At 47.0% G+C, this 25,173-nt stretch overlaps 1 protein-coding gene across 1 annotated transcript; it reads right to left on the bottom strand.

The window, feature by feature from the left end:
- GGT5 (gamma-glutamyltransferase 5) lies at positions 1-22,658 on the bottom strand. The gene is made up of 13 exons (XM_014964848.1): positions 22,565-22,658; positions 21,739-22,042; positions 12,946-13,076; positions 11,215-11,304; positions 8,542-8,731; positions 7,789-7,946; positions 7,262-7,411; positions 6,704-6,837; positions 5,916-6,118; positions 5,422-5,513; positions 4,534-4,643; positions 3,360-3,467; positions 1-3,129 (listed from the first exon to the last, which is right to left on the bottom strand). Exons 2-13 carry the CDS (start codon positions 21,897-21,899, stop codon positions 2,983-2,985), a joined length of 1,674 nt encoding a protein of 557 aa, XP_014820334.1. The 5' UTR covers positions 21,900-22,042; positions 22,565-22,658; the 3' UTR covers positions 1-2,982.
- Positions 22,659-25,173: the final 2,515 nt, after the last annotated feature.

The following is a 25,173-nucleotide window of genomic DNA, read 5'->3' as shown; positions in this document are numbered from 1 at the left end:
TTTTCAGACAGGTATAAAAACACTTTATTAAAAATATAATTTAAAGATTTCATTAGAAAATAGAGCAGCCTCTGTACAATGATGCTTTAAAAGTCCATGTAAGTTGACAAAGTACAAAAATAATGCTCTCCTGTTGGCAAGAGCATGAATGAGAAGGACCAAACTGGGAGGCTCTTGACCCAAGCAAATTTCAGCAGCGGTGAGGAGGTGGCATGGCAAGAGCAGAGGAGCTAAGGGAGGTACTACAACTCAGCTTCACCACATCTTTTGCTGGTGATGACTACGGGGCTGGAAGTCTCCGCCCCAGTGAGCCATCTGCACTCTCATTCCTGTCTTGCAAATTAAAGCTGTGATGGGTTTTATAACTGCTTAATTGGCTCAGTTTCAATGTTAGTAGCAAAGTAGTTAAATTGCAGTGAGCGCTGGACTACAAATATTCCCATGTCTTTGTGGTGGGAAGTGGCTGTGACACTACTCCACAGGCTGCATTACTGAGGTGTGCTTTACTCTCAGGTACGTCAGAAGTGGAAGGACTTTGAGGCTCGGTGCCTCGGTTTTCCTGCTAGTGGAACATGGTGGAGCATGGCCCAGGGTGCTGCTGAAGGCTACCCTGGAGCCTGATAGGGAAACAAGAACTGCTCTCCCTGTGTCCAGCCAGTGCCCTTCGGGGTTGCTTTTTGAAGCTCAGTTGGGCTCGCTAGAAATAACGACAGAACTTGCTAAAGCAGCATCCGGTCTATTTAGTCTGTCTGGTCTGAAATGTGGGCTGCAGGTGGTGTCTGGTGCCCATAAGTGCTTCCCCTGTGACAATTCTGCAGTTGGGGTGTTATTTCTGACACTAGAACCAATGCGCCCAGGAACTGGCAGCTGAGGTAAGGGAGTTAATGAAAGTAGAAAACTTCTGCAAATTATGTAGATTGAATATGACTGTCAGGTAACCCCTTCCAAATGAACATAAATACTGCCCATTCTCTTTCTCTAGTCACATTCAGCAGTTCTGTAGTGAGTAAGCAGCTCTGATGGAGAAAACAGTAGTCCTTCCTAAATTATGTGATTTAAGATAAATTCCACTTGAATGCGGAAGGAGGGGAGCAGTGTGGGGAGCTGGCTCTATATGGAAGTAACTTGTCTTCCAGATACATGATTAAGTGCTTGTGGTTATGATCTAGTAACTTCTTCATTAAGCTCTGATGCAGCTGTGGTCACATGATAGTCCTTAGTGTACGATTTCTGAAGGCAAACACATGTTTGGCTCCAGTCAGCTTCACTCAGACTATCATTAAAATGCAAGTGAAGGCTGAGATTTTGACAAGCTGATGGCTTTATTGGAACAACTTCATGAGTAAGAATGTAGACATAAAATCTATCTGGCTTTGTGTGCAAGGGTGTGTGGATGGCCTTGTTTTGGTTTGGTTTTTTTAATAGTGTACGCTTAAATACTTGTTATGGTGTTTACAAAGGGATTTTGTTTGTTTGTGTACTAGGAATACCACGGGCTGTGTGTGAGGTAGGAACTAACATGCAAAGGGGAGGGCTCTGCTAGTGCCTTGCTCTGGTTTGGCTTTGCTTTCAGAATCACACAATACTGTCTGTGCCCATAGGGGAGCACAGCTCATGAACTTTCAGAAAATGGAGTTGTTTGGGATCTTGAGAACTTGCCCTTGGGTATTTAAGAAGAGCTTTGTTGTTTGGGTTTTTTGGTGTTTTTTTTTTTTTTTTTTCTTAAATGTTTCATTCTCTTGGCCATTTTGAGCAGGGCAAGGTTATGGAGGAACTGCAAAAGACCTTTTGTGTCCAGGTGCATGTGTTCAGGTCTCTCCTCCAGAAGTCTCCTCTCTCTGTGATAGTTCTTAAGTAGTCCTACAGTTTCCTCCTTCTCATCTTAAGGGAACACCAGATATTAGTTGTGGCAAAGGGGGAGTTGGAGCATGTCCTTAGGCTATGGGAGAAAAGCATTCTGCTAACGCCTGGCAGCGCTGCATCATTTCTCAGCAGCCCTGGTGTTTGCGTGGCCAGGCTGAGCTCGTGGCTACAAACGAAGCCTCCTCATCCTTTGCCTTTTGAAGAAAATTATAAAGCTTCCAAAGCCAGCACGTCTTCCCCTCCAATCCTTGCCTGCCTTCCCAAACGACTTACCTTCTGCGGGCACTGAGGAGGGAGAAGTGGCACAGACTGGGACTCCGCTCGCCACAGGGAGAGGTGCCCCTGGGGGACTGAGCCGAAGCCTGTCCACCCCAGGAGCAGGGAACTCACACTGCCCCACGGGAGGCTTGTTCTCAAAGGCACCCGTGCGTAGGGTTGAAGGAAGCTTCGGCGCAGTTACTTTGAGCTTGTGGGGTCCTTTGCATCCCCAAGGCAGAGAGCAGTGGGGCAGCAGACTTGTGCTATGGGGCGCTGATTTCATCTGCCACCTCTGGGAAAAGTGGGGCTTCTGTGGATGCGAAAACCGTGAGGGGGGAGTGTGCTCCCTTCCCTTTTCAAACCCACCCCCTAAGCCTGGATGCTTAAGATTCTGAAATCCTGACCCTACAGAGACTTCTTGTAATCCTGATAACCAAACCAGTTACTTATTTCACATTGCTGAGCCCCAGTAATAATAAGCTTATTGTGGAAACAGCCTGAAAGGAACCAATTCTGCTCTTAGCTGAGGATCTACAGATACAGGCGGGTCATTTCACAGTGGATTTTGGACCAGTTTTCCTTTCCTGCTTTGTATTCTCTTATTCTGAATAGCTGATGTGCTCAAGAAATATATTTTTCTGAATATCAAATATGTAACGGAGGGTATAGCGCTAAGAAAGGGTGGCTGACCTGTCCTTGTATTGCCTGGGGGTGACTTGCAGTCTGCTGGAATTAGGTGTAATCACAAGTGTTGCCCATACTCTTGGAGGCATCCACATGGGAACAGGCAATATTGGCATGTCCAAGCCAAAGCATGTTCTGAATCCATTATCTCCTGTGGTGGTGTGATGGCACTTCATGCTAATATCCAGCTGACTTCCCCAGCTTCCTTTTATCAGAGTAGGCAGAGATGCATTTTCCTTCCTTGGAAACTCCCTGCACAACATTCATTGCAAATTTAGGTTTTTCTTCTTTGTGTCCTCTTTCCAGCAGGCCGCTCCTAACCTCCTGCAGGCGGAAGAGAAGAGGAAATGGAGTCAATGGGGCAGGGGCCTGAGGTTTTAGCATTGCCAGGTGTGAAAATGAAGGATGTGTATGTGGGGTCAGGTTGAGAAAGTGAGATTTAAGCAAGAAGGAGGTTAGCTAGAAGCAAAATGCAGATTATTCAGGAGAGTTACAGAAGCAATTTCCTTCTCACCAAAAGGAGAAGACAAGAAGATCCAAGGGAGGCCACTCACCTCACTGAAATGTTCCTCAAACAGGACACTGACACCGTTAGTATGCATGATGGGAGCTGAAATGGCATGTTCCAAGTCATAGCCAAACCACAGCTTGTTTATAATCGCCTGCAAGGAAACAAATCCCACAAAGGCTGACCACCTGCAGACACTAAGTAAGAAGCTGGATGACGTGCTGCCATCCTCTACACTGCTGTGGGGTCAGACCAGGTCTACTGCAAACCCCACCTGCAGGATGGTGCAAACCTGGACTATAGAGAGGTGGCACTGAGTGAGACCAGAAGTCCTATGGCCTCATGTCCTGTCCTCGTGGTGACCAACAGCAGCTGCTCAGGGTGACACACAATGATACTTCCCTGAGCCTAAGCAGTGTCCCTGAATTCAATAGCTACTGATGGGTATCTTGTATCTTTCTTTTGATGGTTGTTCTTTCTGTTTTCAGATGAGGCCCTAGCACAGGCCATGCTTCTCTCCAGTTGAAGAAAGATGAAGAAAAAAAAGAAATCTTCTTTTTCCTCTTGTGGCCTTATCTGTTTTAATTTCTTGACTGCTGAAGAAGATGTTTGTTAGACTTCATGCTTCAGCAAGCTCTTTCCCATTAAGATGTTACTCTGTGCATCTGTGTGGTGGGAGTTTCCTGTTTTTCTTGTTCTTTCCATCACGTAGCTTATCAGCTTATTTTAAGGGCCTCCAGGTTTTAGGCAATGCCTAATAGCTTCCTTAACTTGCTATTTAATTATTCTAACTTCTTCCCTTTCAAAAAAGAATTGAGCGACGCATCTGGCACTTGCTCTGGCAGCCTTTAGTGACTTCTAAATCACAAATAAAACAAGGCATGGAGGAGTCAATACCTGAGGAGAGCTGGTGGGACTGACCATGGCTGGAAACCTGGGAGGGCTGAAAGAACCAGCAATTGCTGTGGGTTCTTCCACCTCCTCTGTTCCTGGTCCCTCCTGGTGGAAGTGCAGTTCAGCAGCAGAGATGGAGCTGCCCCTGCCCTTGCCACAGAAACGCTAGAGGCAAGAAGGTGAGGACAGACACTGCAGCAGGCCCTCTTCACTGCTGCCCTCCCTATGGCAGTACTAGCAGCAGCAACATCATTCCTTTTGTTCAGGACAGTGTGTGCTCCCCTTGCTCAGTGGGAGGTGTTGCTGTGAGGTTCCTGCTCACTCACCATAGCAGTAGCACTGATAATCCAGCCCCCGCCTGCTCCTCCGATCACCAGCGTGTCTCCTGTCTGGGAGATGAGAATGGAGGGCACCATTGCTGAGGGAGGCTTCTCTCCTAAAGCAGAGGCAGACAGTGTTATCCTTCCCGTGTGGCTCTTAAGGGGGCTGGAGAGACACACAAGTTTATCTACCCTACCCTTCTTGCATTCCCCATGAAAAGCCAAGCTGCTGCTTATTCCTCAAGAAGCTGAAGTCTTCCAGAAAAACTAGCTTTCTTGTGCCCTGTCTCACACGAAACTGGACCTTTATGGCACAGGCTAAATAGGAAGCATCTCTTAGTGTAGGGCATCCTACATTCGGGACTTGCTGCAGCTCTTTCACCCCAGCTGGGGAACCACTAGCAGCAATCTTGCCATCGCAGCACTGATGGCTCTCTTATGGCAGACCCAAGGGAGATCACATCAGGGATAGCTTATTTCATGGAGCAATGTCTCTGCATCAACACTGCTGTGTTGCAGAATTCAGTGTAAGCCTGTAGCATTGGTGATTGCACAGCAACTGTATACCTTTTTGTAGATGAGCCTAAAAAGCCAGGAAGCTTGTCTTAGCAGTAGTTTCTTCACATCTTCCCTCCCCTCCCTATCAATCAGCTTTTTTTTTTTTTTCCTTCTGTTTTTATCTCCATTTTCCCTGGTCAGAAACCAGAACTCCCATATTTCCATGTAAGGGCATATGTGAGTGGACAAGACACACTACAGGGCTTTATCCTCTGTTAGTCTAAACCAAACATGCTCTCCTCCAGACCTCAGAAAGGAAAGAGTATCTGCCATTTACAGTCCCTGCATATCCACCACCTGGCCCTGTGTTTTTATTTTGAGGGTGAGAATACTCACCTGGTTTAATGCTTCTGTTTGCTATGCAGAAATCAGCAAGTTCATTATTTAAAATGATCCCAGTTTGGTTAGAATACACAAAGGAACCAAACCTGCAGTGGGAGAAAGAAGCAGCCTTTCAGTGCCCGGTGCTCTCCTGCTGTGGATGACATGACCTGAACATGGCACCCTATCTCCTCCCAGCCTGCGACTGCCCCAGCCAGGGTGTCCAAAAGGTCTTTGTGCTGCTGTGCTGGAGCCAGAGAGAAGCTCCCTGCTGGTAGGGCTTGTGGGGAGTTGTCCAACCCCCAGAAACTCAGCAGACCTCGGCAAGTTGTTACATCTTTATGACTTGTGATGTTCCTTTGAACTGGTGCACAAAGACCTTTGCTGGCAGGTGAAAAAGACATGCACGGGTAAGAGACTGCCCATTTCTGGTAAACAGCCCTTGGATGTGCCCTGTGAACCTGACACGTGGCCTGTGTGACCCCATCACCGACCCCTCGGCTACTCACGGGTAGTTGATGGTGCTGGTGGCGGACACGGCACTGCCATCTGCAGCGAGCACAGAGATGTGGCTTGTGCCCTTACTTTTGTACTGGTGGTTATAGATGGCCTCCAACAAGTTGTAGTGGTCGAGTGGGTGGTCACCTCGGGCATTTATTCGGCTTCTGGCAAGCTCAGCAATCTGGTCAGACAGCATGGTCCCCAGTGGCACCTGCAATCGCAGCAAGGACACTGAACTTGTGTCACCAGAGCAGAGACATGGCTTTCTCTGGGGCGCTAGGAAGCCAGGGGGGATTCAGCCCTAGTGCTCAGAGCCTGTGGAGCTGCACTGGCAGGACTGAGCCCCAGCCTGAGTCCCCAGGCCACGCTCATCACGGAGCATGAAACCAGCTCAGTACTCAGGCAAGAGCATGTGCACATCCTTTATCAGGCGCATGAGCAGAAGCCTGCAGCTGAACACAAACTGCCCATGAGGCAAATGACCCAACCCTGCCTCTGCTTTGGCCAGCTGAGCAACGTTGCTCTTTACTAGCAGTTCTAATTATTGTCTTTCTTTCCATGGCTGCAAAGCAGGAGGGTGTCAAAGCATCGCTGGGTTCTGTAGCATTGTGCTGGCAGGCAGGAGAGTTGGGCAGTGGGTCACCTGCTTGCGGGCTTAGCACGAAGGCTAAAATGAGGCTAAAATGCAGATTTTGGAAAAAAAAAAGGCAGGAAATTGACTTCCCTGCTTCCCCTCTGCTAAGCAGCAGTGTAGAAGCAGCTGTTAGTGCCACCCTTGTGCACCATGCCAGCTCACCTGTGTGTCGGAGAAGGCCGGGTCACTCATAAGGGGTCTTAGCATATTGCCAAACTTCAGGGCCTCTGCAATGCGATGGTAGGTGTCCACCTTCTCCTTGGGTGTCGCCAGTGATGCTTCATGGAGTTTATACTCTATGGAGCAGGATGAAGTAATTTTGTTAATAGACCCAAGGCAATGTTGTTTCAAGAACTGTAAAAAAAAAAAAAAAAAAGTGGAAAGGAACCTCCTTTTCCCATCCCAGTTCTTATCAAGTTTCCCCTATGGTTTAGCAGGATGTGGGCACAGAAACAACCAAGTACTAATTTCTGCTGTGACTTCAATTTCTCTTGAAGCCTTGGGAAAATTGTGTAGCCTCTGGCCTTTGCAACAGCCATGGTGATGCTGATCCACTGTAAAAATGAGCCAGCTGCAGAGCATGGTCACACTGCTGCTGTGGGGCCCACTCTGGCTCACCACCTCCATTTCTGCCCATTATTTTTCTACTGATCTGGAGCAACACTCTTTGCACAGCTCCTGTTTTACCTTCTAGTTTAAGTTTTAAAGCTTCTAGTTTACCTTCTAGTATCTTGAGGATGAACATGAGCACAGCACCTCCCATGGGTGGTCCAGGAGAAAACACTGTGGTGTGACTGTTCAGGGTAATGTTCAGAGCTGAGGACACCTCTGCTTTGTAAGTCTGAAGGTCCTCCAGTGAGATAGTGGACCCTTCAACAGAAAACCAGATGGGTAACTGGCATTAGCACATTACCTTTTACTAGGTGTAGAAAGAGCCATCCCTGTATACTCCAAATTCCACCAAGCACAGCAATGTCATCTACCACCAAACCCCAGGACATCACAAAGCTGAAGGGAGTTATGGAGGCCAGTGCATGAGCACCATGGATGAATGCCAGAGCAGTAGGTGGCTCTCAGCCCTGCTGCCAGGCCTGACTTATAAGAACTGCTGAAAGGTGGTATATGCCAGGTGTCACCCCAAGAGACACACAAATGGCACATGTTGGCTTTCCCCTAATACCAACTTACTGTGAGCCCACTGCATGGAAACGGCCTGTCTGTCAGTATTAACTATAGCCATTACTTACCAGCCTTCCTAATGTCCTCCACCAGGGCCTGTCCTATATGTCCCTCATAAAATGCTGTAGCTCCATTTTCTGCTACAGCTCTCAGTGTTTGCTGCAGTGCTGGCCACCTGAAGGGCTCTCCACGCTTCAAAAACCTTTCACCATCACATAGCAGCGGGCTGTTAAAGAAGAAAGTCCACCAGTTTACAGCATGTGCTTATTCTGTACCCAGTGCCAAACTCTTTTTCCTACCCAAGGCTGATCTGGTTTCCAAACACGCATTGTATATTTTCTGAGCTGGTGCTACACTGCAGCCTACGTGGAGAAAAGTTCTTCTCAGCCAGTTGCTACTCGTAGCACCAGGCACTTTTTACTGAGAAAAAGCTTCCCCCAGAGGACCCAACACTTTGACCCTGGCTCTTCCCAATGAGTGTCTGCTGTAGGGCCGTGCTGTCAGGGGACGATTTCCACACAGATGGAGGCAGGCCACATACAGCCAGCTCCTTCCCATGAGCAGATGTGCTTAGCAGCCAGTTTTTCTGTGCCAAGCCACTCTAAATTACAAAAAAAAAAAAAAAAAAAAGAAAAAAAAAGTTGCTGACACAAAAAGAAAAATTAAAAAAATCTTTCTGTTATTCTTTCCTTCTCTATAGCAAGTATTTACTGAACAGAAGTCGCAGCAGTGGCCTGCGCTCCATGTCAGCATGTCAGAGGAAGGGTCTGAAGCTGAGGGAGCAGCAGCCCTCAGACTGCAATTTAATTTATGGGTCTTACCACAGGCTTTTTCCTGGCCTGGCAAAGATTTGGTGATTCATTATTTTGTCCATAACTGGGGAAATGGTAAGTGGATCTGAAAGGAGCTTGATGGTTGGTTCAAACAGGGCTTTCCATGGTAGGCGTCCATGTCTCCTATGGGCTTCTTCATACCCCCGAAGTTCTCCTGGTACAGCAATCCAGCGGGAACCTGAAGAGCAGAACAGCAGTGTCACACCCGGTATAGTCATTGGCCCACTTCACCTCTCTGAAGGACTCCAATGGAGATGTACATTTGCAGAGGCAGGACTAAGGCCTCTAAAAGCCAAATTAGTTTTTTTATTTCCTTTTTCTATTCATATATTCCTCCTACTACCTAACAGAAAGGGCATAGAGAAGCTGGAGCCAGACTTGGAGGTACATGTTCATGGATTTGACAGTGTTGGAAGGGACCTCTAGAGATTGTCTAGTCCAACTCCCCTGCCAAAGCAGGGTTGCCCAGAGCACATCACTCAGGGCTGCATCCAGGTGAGTCTTGAAAATCTCCAGAGAAGGGGACTGCACGACCTCGCTCAGCAGCCTGTTCCTGGGCTCTGGCACCCTCACTGGAAAGAAGTTCTTCCTCATATTTGAATGGAACTTCCCATGTTCCAGCTTGTGCCCGTTTCCTATCACTGGATACCACTGAAAAGAGTCCAGTTCCATCATCCTTCAACCCACCCTTTAGGAACTTGTAAACATACATTAGGTCTCCCCTCAGTGTTCTCGAGGCTATAGAGTCCCAGCTCTCTCAGCCTTTCCTCGTAAGGGAGATGCTCCAATCCCTTAATCATCTTAGTTGCCCTACGTTGGACTTTCTCCAGTAGTTCTCTGTCCCTCTTGAACTGGGGAGCCCAGAACTGGATACAGTACTCCAGTTGTGGCCTCACCAGTGCAGAGCAGAGGGGGAGAATGACCTCCCTCGACCTGCTGGTCACACTCTTCCCTACGCAGCCCAGGATTCCATTGGCCCTCTTGGCGACAAGGGCACATTGCTGGCTCATGGAGAGCCTGCCATCCAGCAGGACTCCCAGATCCTTTTCCTCAGTAGTACTTCCCAGAAGATCCACCCCTAACCTATATAGGTGCCTGGGGTTCTTCCTCCCCAGGTGCAGGACCTTACATTTGCCCTTGTTGAACCTCATCAGGTTCTTCTCTACCCAGCTCTCCAGCCTGTTCAGGTCCCGCTGGATGGTGGCACAGCCCTCTGGAGTGTGGGCCAGCCCTCCCAGTTTGGTATCATCAGCGAACCTGCTGAGGATACACTCTGTCCCCTAGTCCAGGTCATTGCTGAATAAGATGAACAGGACTGGGCCGAGTATTGACCCCTGAGGGACACTGCTGGTTACAGGCCTCCAACTTGACCCTGCCCCATTAGTGACAGCCCTCTGAGTTCTGTCACACAGCCAGGACTCAATCCACCTCACTACCCCCTCATCTAGCCCACACTTCCTTAATTTTCTAATGAGCATGTTATGAGAGACAGTGTCAAAAGCCTTGCTGAAGTCAAGGTAGATGACATCTGCTACTCTCCCCTCATCCAGCCATCTAGTTATAACATCATAGAAGGCTATCAGATTGGTCGAGCATGATTTACCCTTGGTAAATCCATGTTGACCACTTCCAATAACTTCTTTATCTTCAATGTGTTTGGAGACGACATCCAAAACAAGTCATTCCATTATTTTCTCAGGGACAGAGGTGAGACTAATTGGCCTGTAGTTTCTTGGATCCTCCTTGCCCTTTCTGTAGACTGGTGTGATATTTGCCTTCCTCCAGTCCTCAGGCACTTCTCCTGTTCTCCAAGACCTCTCATAAATGATGGAGAGTGGCTCAGTGGTAACATCTGCCAGTTCTCTCAGCACTTGTGGGTGCATCCCATCAGGACCCATGGACTTATGGATGTCTAGTTTGGCCAAGTGGTGTCTAACCCAGTCCTCCCCAACAGAGGTAATGCTGCAGCAAGGGAGATGCCAGCTGGGCATAAGATAAAAAGCACTCATGCGGAGCCTGGTCAAATGCTAGAACAAGTGAAGCTGTGAAAGTCTCCATCCTTAGAGAAGCTCAAAAATGTGCCAGGACAAGGGCCTGAGCTAACTCTGAGATCACTCTGCTTTGAGCAAGAGTTGAAGCAGAGACCTCCAACTGCCCTTTCTAACCAGAATGGGTCCTGATTCCTTTTCAGGCTCTTCTTCCAAGGATAAGAACATCTCCTCTAGGAACTAGGACACTCCCCAAAAGAAAATGTGCTAGGGAAGAAGAATGAAAGCAGCAAGAAATGTGGAGAGATCCAAGATCTGCTGCTAACGTGAGAGCACCTGCTGCCAAGCTGGTAACAGCAAATGGACATGGGGCCTCCTCGGATGGGAGCAAGGTGGTAACTGAGCTAAGCTGGAGCCCAGCAACTCAACTGATGCTGCCAGGTTGCTTCCCTAGTGCAATGGGCAAGCGCGCTAGATTAAGTTCTTTCGTTTCCAGAAAGTCTGAGTAGCTATTGACCTTATTTTTCTCTGTAAGAACTGCTGGGAAATTTGTGCTTTGGGTAATCTGGTCTTGAACTGCACAGACTTCTTATAAAGAGTCAGCAAGGTCCTTGGTTCCCCCACCCTGAGCTTTGTGCACTGCACACCCTCATAGTTCAGCCTATGTCCTTACCAATGGGCAAACCGCTGGTACAGCCAGACAACAAATCCTGGTGAAACACTCGTGGGACTGTCTCGCGGGCATTGATCACCTCGACTGTTCCTAGAAAGGAGAAGGGGGAAATGCATAACGTTGTCTTCCTGAAGCAGGTGAACATCACATTTCAGCCAGCTGTGAGCACTGCACGGGCTGCGAGCCCAGGGCACTGTGCTGAGGCGCCCTGAAGCCCTGTGCCACGTGTCGAGCACGCTTGGAGGGCCAGGCTGCAGTCGCTGCAAACGCTGTTGTTTGCCCCCATGCATTTATTTAGAGCAAACCCAGCAGTGCCTGCCTAGAGGCAATGAAGGTACAGGGCCTGTCTCCAGCCAGTTAACGTCCCCGTCCCTCACAAGGCTCCTGGGCCTAGGACAAGGGCTGGGACATGCTGCTTCACATCTGATTGCAGGTTCCTGCTCTTCCTCTACAGGTGGGACATGTCAGAGACATAACATGAGCCTCATGCTCTGAGGCAGGCTATTCTCCAAGTGATGGTGAGGCATGTCCCTCATGTTTGTAAGCAGAATGCTGATACTGAAAGACTCTCTGTGTATCAGGAAGCTTGAAAGGAAAAAAACAAACACCAAACCTAAAGAAAAAAGCCCACTTGCATACACTCAGATTTCAGGTCAAACCTGTTATTTCGCTTCCTTCTCGACCTTATATTTATCTTCTCCTGTCACAGGCCACAGAGCCAGCTGTGCTGCAGGAACACCCAGTGCTACCTGGTGTACCGGGCACCTGAGCCGTGCACGGCCATGTGTGCTCTGTGCAAAAGGGTAATGCAGGTAGCAGAAGAGGACTGTTGGCATGAGACAAAGTTACATGGCTCTGCCAAAAGGGGAAAAAAAAAGAAAAATAAAGGTGTTTTGCCAAATTATGCTATTGCATAAGATACACCCAGACATTTCCAGACTCGTGACCCTGTAAGACTACTTGGCAGGGTTTTTAAGACTACAGTATTGTTATTGTGTTCTTTGTTGCTTTTACTATTTAGATCTATGAGCTCTGGGGGTTTTTGGGAGCCAAGGCAGTTTAAAAAAAAGTATATTAAAAGCATAAAAGCAAGAACACAACTCTAGGGGTTAAGCCAAACACAGAAAGGCTTCCCAGCAGGCCCTGAACCGTGCTAGATTTAGATTTCTGAGGTGCCTAAGTCTCACCGCCGCTTTGGGGAGTCCTCCCCATGCCAGTGAGGGCAGCGTGTGATGCAGCCCCATGTCGGCAGGCACTGCCTGAGCTGCTGGGGCAGGACGAGCCCCTCAAGTCCCAGCCCGAGGGCTCAGCCCCACATTGCTGTGCTCTTTGCCAGCACAGGCACCTCACGCCGCTCCCCTCTGCCCCCACGGCAGCCCAGCAGCCGGCTCAGACAGCACCACTCACACCTTGCTGCACTGGGAACTACACGACTTTGACTTTGCCTCTCCTGCCCCCTCCAAAGCAATCCCAAGTTGTATTATTTCAAAGTCAGTTCATTTTAAATCCAAAGCTGCTCCTCCCCCCAGGACATGTTCTTAGGGTGAAAAGATGCCCTCCCTTTAACGGATGCTTTGGGTTAAGAGCAAAAGCATAGTTTGTGATTAGAGGATTCAGCTATTATATTCAAAAAATTGCTCTGAGAGAACATGAAGGATTCTGACTTCTCCAGATCAGCTGAGTGTCTGCAGGGAGATGGGGCACCATGGGGAGGCCAGGGCTGGCCCATACCTGTGCTGGCATTATAGATGGTAAATACGACCCCACCGCCCAGGCCTGAACTCTGAGGGTTCATCACTGAGGTGCAGATCAAGCCAGCGATGGCAGCGTCCACGGCTGTGCCTCCGCTTTTCAGGATGTCCCTGTGGTGGAAATGGAGAGAAAAAACAATGTTAAAATCCAGGGATGACAGAATGGAGGATCCATAGGAAAACGTCTCCCTGGGACACTTGCAAGGCAGCCCCAGCTTGAGGAGAGCAGCTAGCAGCTGGAGAAAGATATTGGCAGCAGTGAGGGGGGGTAAGGGTGCACAAAGGCACCTTCCTTTGTGGAGTGAGAAAGAGAAATTAGTGGGAAGAAAGAGAGAGTTTGTAGGAGGGAAGAGCAGCCAAGGGCCCAACCTGTGCCAGGCTGGCCCTCCTCTGGGCAAAGAGTGATGGGACAGAGAGAGCTGCAGCCGCTCACTTTTGTCAATGCTGTTGACAAAAAGGGACAGCAAGGGCTCCCAGACATGGAGGAGGATGTTCTCAGCAGAGGAGAGAGCTTTCCGCATGCTGGGAACCAAATAACTGATTTTTAACTTCCCACCTACTGTTCCCCACAAACAGGCATATGCTGGTCAATAGGGCAGGGGCACTGAAGCAGAATGACGGGTCCATACGAAGCAAACCCCCGAGAGTTAACATGTCAATTAGCACAAAATTCAGGCCTTGATTCATTGCTCCTACAATGCGCCTTCCTGGGCTTATGTGATATCAGCATGAAAACCCCACCCCCTCCCTCTATCTCCAAAGGCCAAAAAAAAAGAAAAAAAACCCCAAACAACCAACCAAAAAACCCCAAACACGGAAAAAACCAAAACCTCAACTGTTTCTACCTAGGCACAGCGCCACCAAAGAACACACAGGCATTAAGGTAGCCTCATGCTGTTGACAGCAATGAGTTTTTTCTAGAGAAACGTGTCTCAACAAATGCTTCCCTCAAGCACAGCTGTAAAATAAAATCTTTTCCTTGCAGTGGAAACATGGTGGGGTGGGGTTTCCTTGCACAGCCTGCAAGTAGCCAGCACTAGTATTTCCTAGGAAGGTTTCTGACTGTTTGGGTTGTGCTATTGCTTAGATAAGGCAAAGCCAGTAGGGAAAGTGGAATGGTTCATTAATTGGAGTGCAACTGCTCCCAGAGGCTGCGAAAGGAACACAGAGCACGTACAGGGACTGCTGTTTATGTTACATCCATTGATGTGGCTGGGACCTGCTGGGGCTGGGAACAGGATGCTGCCAGCACACAGTGATTGTGCCTTTCCTTTGTTCCTGTAAGTGCCTTTGGAACCACTGCCTGAAAGGAAACGGGCATGTGGACACGCTGGGAGATAAGAAATGGTAGGGAACCACCGAGCTTTCTGTGTGGGGTGTGCATGGCTTTTAGCCTGTTTGCCACAAGCTGCTCCCTGGCTGTAGCTCTGAAAATAGAGGCTGAGGCTCAGGCTCATCCGTTCATCTCCTCACAGCAGGGTAAGACTCTCACCACACAAACGTCCCCGGGTGGTGTTTTTCTGAAGCTGAGGTTTTTTAATTGCTAACAATAGAAGGGAAGGACATGAGGGCTTCATGAGAAAGTGAGTTACCCCTGCAGAAGGCCCAGGAAGCATGTTAGAAAGCTGGGGAAGGGACAGCCCAGGAAGCATGTTAGAAAGCTGGGGAAGGACCACTACGCTGCCCTGGGACAGTGCTCCTCAGTGCCCCTGGATTATGGGCTGTGAGGCAGTACACGCACAAAGCCTGCTGCCAGGGAAAACCATGGCTGTGAGATAATATGCAGTGAAAAACAACTTTGTAAAGAAACTAGGGATTGTATGGTATTCATTTCAACACAATGCATTAAGACCTTAACATGGAAAATCAGACACATTTCTGTCATTTTCCCAAAGCCCCAAAAGCACCAGGGCCTCACGCGGCTTCCCAGCCACATTCACAGTTGCGTAAGTGGTTGCACATCTTGCACTACCTCTTGCCCAGAGACCTTCCTGCCTCTCTCCTCTGAAGCCAGTGCCATACACCCCTTGCCACGTCCCCAGAAACACTTCTGCCTGGAGGACCACTCCCTGATGAAGAACTGCATCCCTTCTTGCATCACCTGGTGATGGTCATCTACCTACTCCAACAGATGAGCTGTTGTCCACCACCACCACCGATCTGCACCAAGCCAGCGTGCTCTGCGCTGGAACTGCATTAACTTAGCATGCTCTAAAGTGTGACCACAGTTAATCAATTTATTAATTTAATATTTGTACACCTCACTGACCTCTTTCTGGGTGATGCTAATATCTTTTGGCGTTCCCAAGTACTTGTTTATAAAAGTGATGTTGTCGGCTAAATACCCTTTAACTACCGCAAATGTAGTGCCACATACACAAAGCATACAAACCTGAGAGTTTCTTAGCATGCCCTTATCCATGCTCCCTCCCTCCAACACTCCCAGTTGGCCATGGAGCTGGGATCACACCAGTCATGTAAAGTCTAGTTTGTAGCTGTGCCCTTGGATCCCACTGAGACCAGGGAGGACAAATGAAGTCTCGGTCTCAGCAGAAAGGGTGTATCTAACCACTGAAGAGAGCAACAAACTTCTCCAGGGAGCTAGACCTGGACTGTTGCTGCCATTAGCAAATGGGACACAGATTTCCTGAGAGCATCAAGGAACAAGTGGGAGAAGGATGTTGACCGGGCAGTGGAGAGGAATTCATCAGCACTGACAGGATGGACACATCCTGCCTGGCATGGCCAAGGCAAATCAAGTTCTTAATTATGAGCACTGAGCACTCCAGCCTGCTAGTCCACCCAGCAGTTTTCAGATGGGTCATGCCCAAGGCACTGACATTGTGTGTGCCTCAGGAAGGCAGGAAAGCCAGAGACGATCTTTATTGTTCCTGCTCTGCACCTACCACAGTGGCCCCCAAATTCTTGGCTGCGCCTCTTTGGTGTTAATGCAAGATAGAGCAAAAATAACACCAGCAGCCAACACAGGGACACCTTTTCACAGAAAAGCAATGCATGTTTTGCTTTGTCCTTGGTTACTAGCCCTCAGTAATCACATTTTGCAATATAAACAAGATGACAAAAACCCCCAAATTTCCAGATAATCCAAAAGTGCTTTCAATTCCTGTCTAATGTGTCTATATCAGTGGCAACTGCCACTGTGACCTCTGGTGGCAAATACATAGTCAAATCTGTTTCTTGCTCAAGGGAAGGAGGACTTTCAGTTGCCTGCAGACTTTCAGTGAGCACCACAGGATGGAGAGCTAAGGCTTCCCATCCACCAGATCAGCGTGTGGCATCTGAGACCTTCTCAGTATCAAATGGGCTGTGTGATCCTGAGTGTGGTCCTTTGCCTGCTGCTTCTTTGAAGGACAAGGGTTCAGGGGAAGGGGAGCTGAGATTTCTCCCCAAACCTAGGCATTACCTTGGCTCTTTTCCCAGCCCCAGGTCTCACAAACACATCTTGGAGGGCTCGCACACCATACTGACGTTGTTTCCCTGACTCTGCATGTGCCTCCCAAGTCTTTCACTTGCACCTCAGCACAGGGGGTGTCCCATGACACAGGACAGGCAAGGTGGTAGCTAAGCAGAAGCAAGTCTTACAGTTGGGCTTTTTAGCTCAAGCTCAGAAACAGCTGAACCCAGCAAGGGTAAAACCAAATCCTCATCAGAGTTATTAGCAAGATTTCTTTTGTGCTGCTTTGCTCTTTTATGCAGGAGGCCTGATATGTGTCCCCTACCATCAGCACAGGGTCCGGGGCCCACAGCCATTCTATGCTATCTGCAGGCTGGCCCCCAGTCCCTCTGCAGACTGAAACACAACAAAAGACATTCTCTGAGCTGGCTCTTGGCATGTCACACTCAGGTCCCCATGCCCAGCTCACCTCCTTTCAGCCAGAGCCCTGCAACTTCCTTGGAAGTGATGCCTGGGGAATTTAGGGCCGTTTTGCCTTTCCTATCTAGCCAGACCCTGTCCCATTAGGTCGCTCCCTTTATATGGATCACAGATAGCTTAATTATAATGCAAACCCCTGGGGAAACACATGACCCCTCAGTCAAAGTGTGGTACCTTTCCAAGTCTCTGAAGACATCTTAGTGCTACAGCTGACAAGATTTGATAACAACATGTTTTGTCCTATATCCTTCCTGCCACAGTTTCAGTCTTAGGTTTGGCCATTAATGGTGTTTCCTTAAAGTCAGGAGCAGAAGAGGATGTTAACAACCAAGTCCCGATCCAGCAGCTGCAAAATGAGGATTTGCCCAAGAAAGACAGCACTTTTCTCACACAATCCTCACAGCAAAGATGGGCTGCAGACCAAATCTTGTGTTCTGCTCTGGGCTAGAAGGAGCCCTGACGCCATTGTAAATACACTGGAGGTAGAGACTAAGGTATTAAATTATATTGATCTGTTTTTTCTGCTAAGGAAAGCTGGGGGCTGGGAGGAGACCGCCCATTATATAGGAGCTTAAGATTTATGACGAGCAAAAGCAGCAGCTGTTTCTGTAAAAAAGGGCCAGCTGCCAAACTTAAAACTGTTCAAATACTAGAAGAAGGGAAGGCAAATCCTTTGAGATATTGAGGTTCCTCAGAAATGCTGCTGGGCCATCACTAAAAAGGATTTTTGCAGCAGATCCTTTGCCTAGAACTGAGTCTCCCAGGACCACAGAAGTTTTCTGACTCTTAAATTCTCACCATTCTCACCCTTCCCACCACCCTGTCCCCGAGGCGGGTGTTCATTTCAGAAAAAGTCAGTTCCCAGCATTTAGGCTACACTGGAGAAGTGGGATCAGAGGTGGCTGCTGGGACAGATCAGGTCAGCTGGCCTCGCTGCAGCAAATCCCATCCCTGGGAATGAGCATTTTTCCTGAGTCTCTCCCTGGCCTTATGCTGGGTCTTGCTTCTGCCATTTGGGAAACAAATGGATGCAGAGCAGTGGATGGCAGAGCTCAAACAGCACATTGGTAAGGAATATAAAGCTTTTTGCGTGGTTGATGGCAAAAGCCTCTTCCATTGCCAGGAAGGAACAAGTAGTTCAGAGTAGGAGGTGAAGGTGGGTTTGGGTACTGCTCGCTGCCGGGGCAATCCCCTCCTGTCTCCTCACGGCTTCCTGACGTGAGGACAAATTACTGAGGTGGACTCTGCTACCAAATCCAGATCCTTAGCTTAAAAATGTCTCTGATTCTCCTTTAAGCCCCCCAGCCCTCTTCATCAAAGTTTTTTACCTCATCCAGGGCCAAGTTTTCTTCCAGTGAAGGGACTCTGTCTGGGCCGCACAGCTGCAAAGTACTGCTTTCAGTCCCCAATCTCCAGCAGTAAAATATTTGCAGCAAAAGACCTGACCTCATTCATCAGAGAATTGGCCACTGATGGCTAAGAGCAAATCTAGCACAGGACCTGCCAATAAGGATGATTACATGCTGGAGGTTTTCTGAGATTACTTGCTTGCTGCAGGGAGCCAAATAATTGCATAAAGATTTCAGAAAGTCCAACCTTACACAGCCCCAGAATATACAAACACCACCTCCAGAGTTAGAAAACCCAAGCCTGGAGATGACAGTTGAGCACAACTGAAGAAAAAGAGCAGCAAACAGGTGCTGTGAATCTGTCCCCCGTCTCTGCTTGTACTAACTAATTACAGAGCTACATGGCCCCTCCACTGACCCTTCCTTCACAGCTGAACTATCAGTGAGGGAAACACAAGGGCTCTCAGGTGTTTTCCCCAGCCCACCAACCCTCTTGTTAAAAGACAAGATTGGTGTTTGGGAGAGGTTCATTTTAGTTATTCTCAATAAGTTCAATTGAAAGTTCTATTAGGAGCACACAAAGATTCTGTCTTAAACAGCAGCATCTTAAACCAACACAGTATCATGTAATGCCCCAGGAATTTCATTACTGCTAATGACAACTCACAGAGCATGTGGTTTGAGTTTCTTTTCTTTTTTTTTAAAGTAAATAAGACTTTTTAATTAAAGAATAAAATTTCTAAGTAGGTCAGAGATTAGGTGCTGCTTTTACCTTCTAAGACTTTAGGCGCCAGACCAGTGCAATTGGTTTCATGTCTATCCTGGTTGTCCCAGCATCCCTGGGCAATGTTCCTAGGAGGCAGGGAGGATTTGCAGGATGAAAGGGGTGGCTGCTGGGGGGGCACCCCAGGGGCCCTGCAGAGAGAGGGTCTGTGGGATCAGTGGGGGAGAGCAGGGACAAACTGGCGCTGTGGAATCTCTCTGTGGTGTGCCTGGAGGGTCTGGTTGCAATGACTCCTGCTCTCACCAGTGGGGCGGGCAGGCAGGCTGACAGGTTCAATTACAACATGTGGTTTTCATTTGATTGTAGCTTTGCCATACCCAAGCCACCAAGGCTAATTTTTTTCACATGGTGCTATGGAAGCTGCTCTTTTATTTTTTGTGTTTCCACTAAAAGCATTCAGTGATTACCAAAACATTAGACTGAGGAAATTTTTTTATTTACCTTGTTTTACTCGCTTTAAACACCTCTAGAAAATTTGTTAGAAGGCTTTGCAGTGTGGAAGTACAAAGCCAAAGATGTAGTCTGCCTCCAATTCAAACAATTTGCACTAATTTGGCCAAGATGTTTGCTTTGGGGGAAAAAAAAACCTAAACCAAACCTGATCATTAAACATTTTGATCATATTGATCATATAGATTTTTTTACTTATTTTTATAGATGCAAAAATGCATATATGTGTGGTTATTAATGAATGAACCAGTTTGGGTAGATTAATTATCCTGTGATTTCTAAGCAATGATAGCAAAAACCAGCTTGTTTCAACGCTGAGCTGCAGAGCTTAAGCACAGCTTCGTCAAAAAAACTGCATGTGGTTAACAGCCATGGCTTTGGGGCATGGAAAAAACAAGGAAATTATTATCCTCAGTACTCAGTGCTCCCCAGGCTGGACCATAAGCAAGAAGAGTGGCCATGTCCTGCCTCAAACACAAAGGAGACGGGAGAGGAGTGAGGTGGCTGAGATGTGGAGGCAGCATCAGGGCAGAAGAAAGCCCCTAAGGTTGAGCAATTTGGGAGCAGGAGTGAAGGTGTTGTGCTGGTAGGCTGAGAAGACCAGAAGTAGTGACTGCACAGGCTCAAACACCGGCACAGGGAGATGGGTACACATGGGAAAGAGCAGGCACAGAGCTAGGGGTGAGGCAGCAATTAGGCTGGAGAGAGAGCAGCAGCACGGGTAGCAAAGGGCCCAGCAGGGACTTGGGGGCAGCAGTACAGGTCTCAGCTCTTGCGCCGTTGGGAATCTTGCCATTCGTGATTGCTCACCTAACTCCTCAACTCTTTACATCATTTCAAGTCCAAATAGACAGTGTAAAAAATTTGCAAATGTCTGCATAACTGCAGAAGAAGAGTGAAGACCTAAACACATTCCTTAGTAAGAAAAAGATTAAATATTTCTTCTTGTTTCCTCTCTCCTACGTCTCACTTCGTTGCTGAAGTTTAGTGGCAAATGAAGTGGCAGCTCACAGGTGGGGACATTAGGGCCTAATGGCTAAGCAGCAGCAGTAGCCAGCCAGCCAAAGCTTCTCAGTTGTCAACCTGATCACAGATTTCTGTGGGTCTCACTTCAGCACATTCCAGCTGATTCTACAGTACTTCAAATTAAAAATTACAATAGCTGCAAAACAAGTGCTATGATTTTCCCAGCAGATCCTTTGGGTAATCCAATAATGTATTATCCTCTATTTCCACTAATACTAATTTAAAAGATACTTATGCCACCCTCTGAAGAACTACCCTTTTAAAAAAAAAAACATCTAATTCCTTGACATACATGCAGCCACTGTACATTTTCTCCAACTACTCACAAATGCCATGTCAGCATGTCATTGCAAGCACCAGGTGTGACATGGTGTAATGGCATCACCTCTTATCTCACTCCCCCAGCCACAAGGTAGAGCACACAGCTGCAGCATCCATCGCTGGAGCAGCCAACACCACATGTAGTTTGTGAAGTTCCATCCTTCTACTCTCATGTATACAAGCGTTTAAGAACTGAAGTAACAGTAATAGCAAAATAATAACCTAAGAGTCAAAATGTTTAAGAGAGAAATTGTTACACAAACTGAAGTGTTACAACCCGGGCTGCTAGAGAATTTTTTTATTTTTTTTTTTCCTTCCAAGTGATGTAAGTATGTCTTTTGTACTTATACTGTCCTGGCTGAATTTAAATTAAATCTGCTCTTTGCTTTACAATACAGTGTCTTTCTTAATAGCAGACACACCTGTTGCATGCTTTAGCCCAGAAACACACACCCTAAAGGCTGGGATGCCCAGTTCCCCTTAGCCTGCCTGCCTTCCTTGCCTCTGCTGAAGTCCAGCTGCAGCTCTCTGCTCGCTGCCCTTAGTTTTTCCTTTATTTATTTCTAAGCCACTTATCTAACAGACTTACCACCATGAAGTAAGCAGTTAATTTCCTGCTTCCCCACTTAAAAACAACCTTGTATTTCTATACTGTAAATATTTATACCTTCCAAAAGGCCAAGGATTTGCAGGGCTGCAAATTTTTGTGACATTCAATAATGAAAATAAGCATTGCCCACAGAGACAGGGCTCCACTGTCTCTCTGAGCAGCTCCGCTGCTGACAGGGAGCACCCAGGGAGCAGCAGCATCACTGCTCAGCCCCAAGAAGCAGGGACGGGGCAGACACCCAGCTCACACCTGTAGTTAGTGCATGTACCTGTCTGTCAGTCCCAGACCACGACGCACGCGATGTGTAACCTGAAAAACGGAGAGGTCTGTGCACATACCGTCCGATGACAGAGCAGGTCTCGGTGTCAGCAGCCACAGCACCGTGCAGGTAGTGCTGGGGACCACACTTGGGTTGATTCAGGATGACCACGAGCGCAACAACCACTGCCAGCACACCTAGGGTCAGCAGCACCAGGCAACAGATCTTCCCCGTAGACATGTCTATTCCTATGACGCTGGAGGCGGCTGGGAGGCTTTTACTCCTTTAGCGAAGGCGCCTGCTTTGCTCAGGGTGGAAGTGGAGGATCCCGGCAGTTTTGGGAGGGAGGGAGGTCTCACTGGAGTGTGCTCTGCCCCCTGTGGCTGAGAATTACATTCTTTTTAAGATTAAAAGCTGTTAAAAAGAAAACGGTGTGCTCTTCCTTTCCTGCTCTCTTATATGTGAGAGGCTTTTCATGCTCTTTTATAAAGTAAACTTTTTCCGGCATATCCACCATATGCCTTTTTTTTTTTTTTTTTTTAAGTTTCTAATGAGAACAGTTAACACATTCACTGCTGGAGCACCTCAGAGTGAAACCTCTACACTGCTTATTGGCTTCACACAGCCTCCCTGTCTTGACATTCTTAACACACAGAGCAAATTACCAAAGAAAGGCAGTGTACATGATGAATCACTGGGAAAATTACAATATCAATCCTACATTGCAAACTTAATAAGACTACTCAGAGAAGTAAAAGCCACATATAAATACAAAGCTGGAACTTTCGTATTTACTCTTACTTTACCTTATAATTTATTATAATCTTGCTTATTTACTTTTTTCATCATTAAAACTTGCCAGTGTTCACAACATACATCTTCTGTAAATGAGCATAACAGAGTACCTTGACTAAAGCAGCACGCCTCTGCACTTCTGCAAAACATGAGAGCTAAAAGAGCTGGGATCCAGCCTCTACCAGTCAGCAACCACAGCACCCTGGAGTGAAGGACTGCAAAATCAGACTGGACCTAATTCCTAACAGAGCAGCGATGAGCAGCATGAATGGCTACACAGTGCAACTGGCCCCTGCTGGCTCCTTAAGGGCCTCTTAATTATACAGTGCTCATAGCACTTAAGAAGTTAAAGATACAGCCCCGTATCTGCCTGCTGTCTTTCTAAAAGATGCTATCTGTGATTCTCTTCCTGCTAGATTTTGGGGAAGGGGAACTCACCTGCTCAGATTTACACCTGTATTTCAGTATAGACTTTGAACCTGTACCCACATAACTTTATCTCATAGCTAAGTAATTCTATTTTGTGTATCATATCTCAAGAAATGGATTTGATAGACTAGACTGCCTTTTTTTTTCTTTTTTTTTTTTTTTTTTTTTTTTTTTTTTTTTTTTTTTTTCAGTTGTATCTTCCTGTAAGTCTTGGGGAAGTGAAAATAACCCAAGAAAAATATATGGGTTTGTCCAAGATAAAACTATGGTCCCTGGGGAATAATTTCTTGGTCTCCACATCTGTGTCTGCCTTGGCGAATATACTTGGCATGTGTAACAAGCCTCCACAGCTCTAATGTGACTCTTGATTTCACCCCATTGCAAAACATTGCTGATTTTGTAAAATTTCTCAATCCCTTCATGACTCCACTTCTTTTTTGTGTTTCATTCTTGTTTCATTTTTGACTACTTATTCTATAAAACTTAAAGAATCATCACTCTGGTGTTTTTTGGGAAAGCTCTTTCCTGTAAATTCATAGCAGAGCTGGAAACCTTGACTACTCAGCACCAATAGACTTAAGGCTGAAGTGGATTTTGCCCATTTGCTTTCATCAAATGCCACAGAGAATTCAACTGCAGTCTCCAAATTTCTATCAAATTTTGTTCTTAACTCAGCACATCAAACATCTGTATCTGGAAAATTACCTTTATGCTGCCAAGGAGGAGCCCTGGAAGAGGCAAGAAAGGTAAGACAGAGTGTCATCTCCCAGACCACGTCTGGGAATGAGAAGGCCAAGATATAGTTATGACCTATTCCTACAGATGCCTTCCATAGCAAACCTATTCATCTTTTAGATACATAAATGAAGACTGAGTCTACTTCTTTCTTTCAATGTATAATCTTTACAGTCATGTTGGTGCAACACTCAACTTTGACCATATTATACAAAGTCTGCACTGACCCTCCCATGTGAGAGCCTGCTTAGCTGTTCACACACTAGGGCTCAAGACTGGGACCTCTATTTTTCTGTTTGTTTGTTTCTCAAAACTTTCACATTTGTCCTCACTGTCTGGGAGCACAGTTTGCCTTGGCATAGATCTTGAAATGTAGCACTTCACTGCACAGGCTCTCTGGTCCTCCACTGCAAGCATGAAGGGCTTTGTTTCCTGTATGAAAAGGAGCTCAGGTATTTAAAGACCCTTACAGGCCAAGATATACTCAAGGAGATTTTAATTAGAATTGTAATTATTAAAAGAATCACCATTTATTAACTAATAAAGAGGGACAGTATATTTAATTTGTCCTTTATATGGTTACAGTCTTGTCACATCTTTGTCCAAATCTTCAATCAAGAGACCAAAACTGAACATGATTAACATCTGAAGAACAGGCATTGATAAGGTTGACATGAACACCACAGCTACCTTATGGAGGGTAACAAGTCATCAAGGGATAGAAATACTCAGAATTTAAGAGCAGAGCATAAATACTAAGTGAAGGAGTTGGGAAGAAATTCCCCTAAGTGATAGGTTTTTGCAGAAGTGTCAAAGGACCTCAGCCATTGGGCTGAGTTTGTGGGGACATTACCTGGGGCAGTTAGTCTAATCCCATCATCTAGTGACCAAAGGGACCAGTGCAGGCTCTGGAGGCACCAGGAGCTTCTCTTTCAGCCTTACTGAAGGTGCCCAGTGTGCACCTTTGCTTATTTTGGCACCAGTGTATTGCACTAAGCCAATGTAATTTTACCTCAAGCTCCAACATGTTCTTGACACACTGAGCTCTATCTGTAAAGCCTGCTTCTCTGACAGTGAAGCTGGTTTCAGATGATGACTGGCATCTGGCATGTTTGAGGAAAAAAGGGTGTTTGCTGGTTGAAAGCCAGTCCTCATAACAAGCCTGAGGATCCTGGTGGTGAGGAGACATTCCCAAAGACCACCGTCATTTACACTGCTGTACGCATGCTTTGCGTTCAGCAGAATAAATTTGGAGATGCAAAGAAGCCATCTTCTGAGAGGACGGAGATCCCTCTGCTGAAGCAGGATTCATGACAGTCTGGGGTCAGACTAGAGAAAACAAGGTTGCTGCCTTGTCTGCAGCAAAAGAGTACATTTGTGGCATGAGCAGCATTTCGAGCATTGTGGTTTTTTCCATGCATCCTTTTCTTCAGTGCTGCTTTCCTTTGATTGAGGGGGAAGAAAAGAACATAAGTGGATGGAAAGCCAGACATTTCTACTCAGCTAAGAAAAGCTAAGATATTGACCCTCAATTTATCACTCTTCATTTCATCTT

This window comes from Calidris pugnax, unplaced genomic scaffold (genome assembly GCF_001431845.1).
Source record: "Calidris pugnax isolate Ruff unplaced genomic scaffold, ASM143184v1 scaffold32, whole genome shotgun sequence".
In the NCBI taxonomy this organism is placed as follows: domain Eukaryota; kingdom Metazoa; phylum Chordata; class Aves; order Charadriiformes; family Scolopacidae; genus Calidris; species Calidris pugnax.
This window is presented reverse-complemented; position numbering and strand designations above follow the sequence as displayed.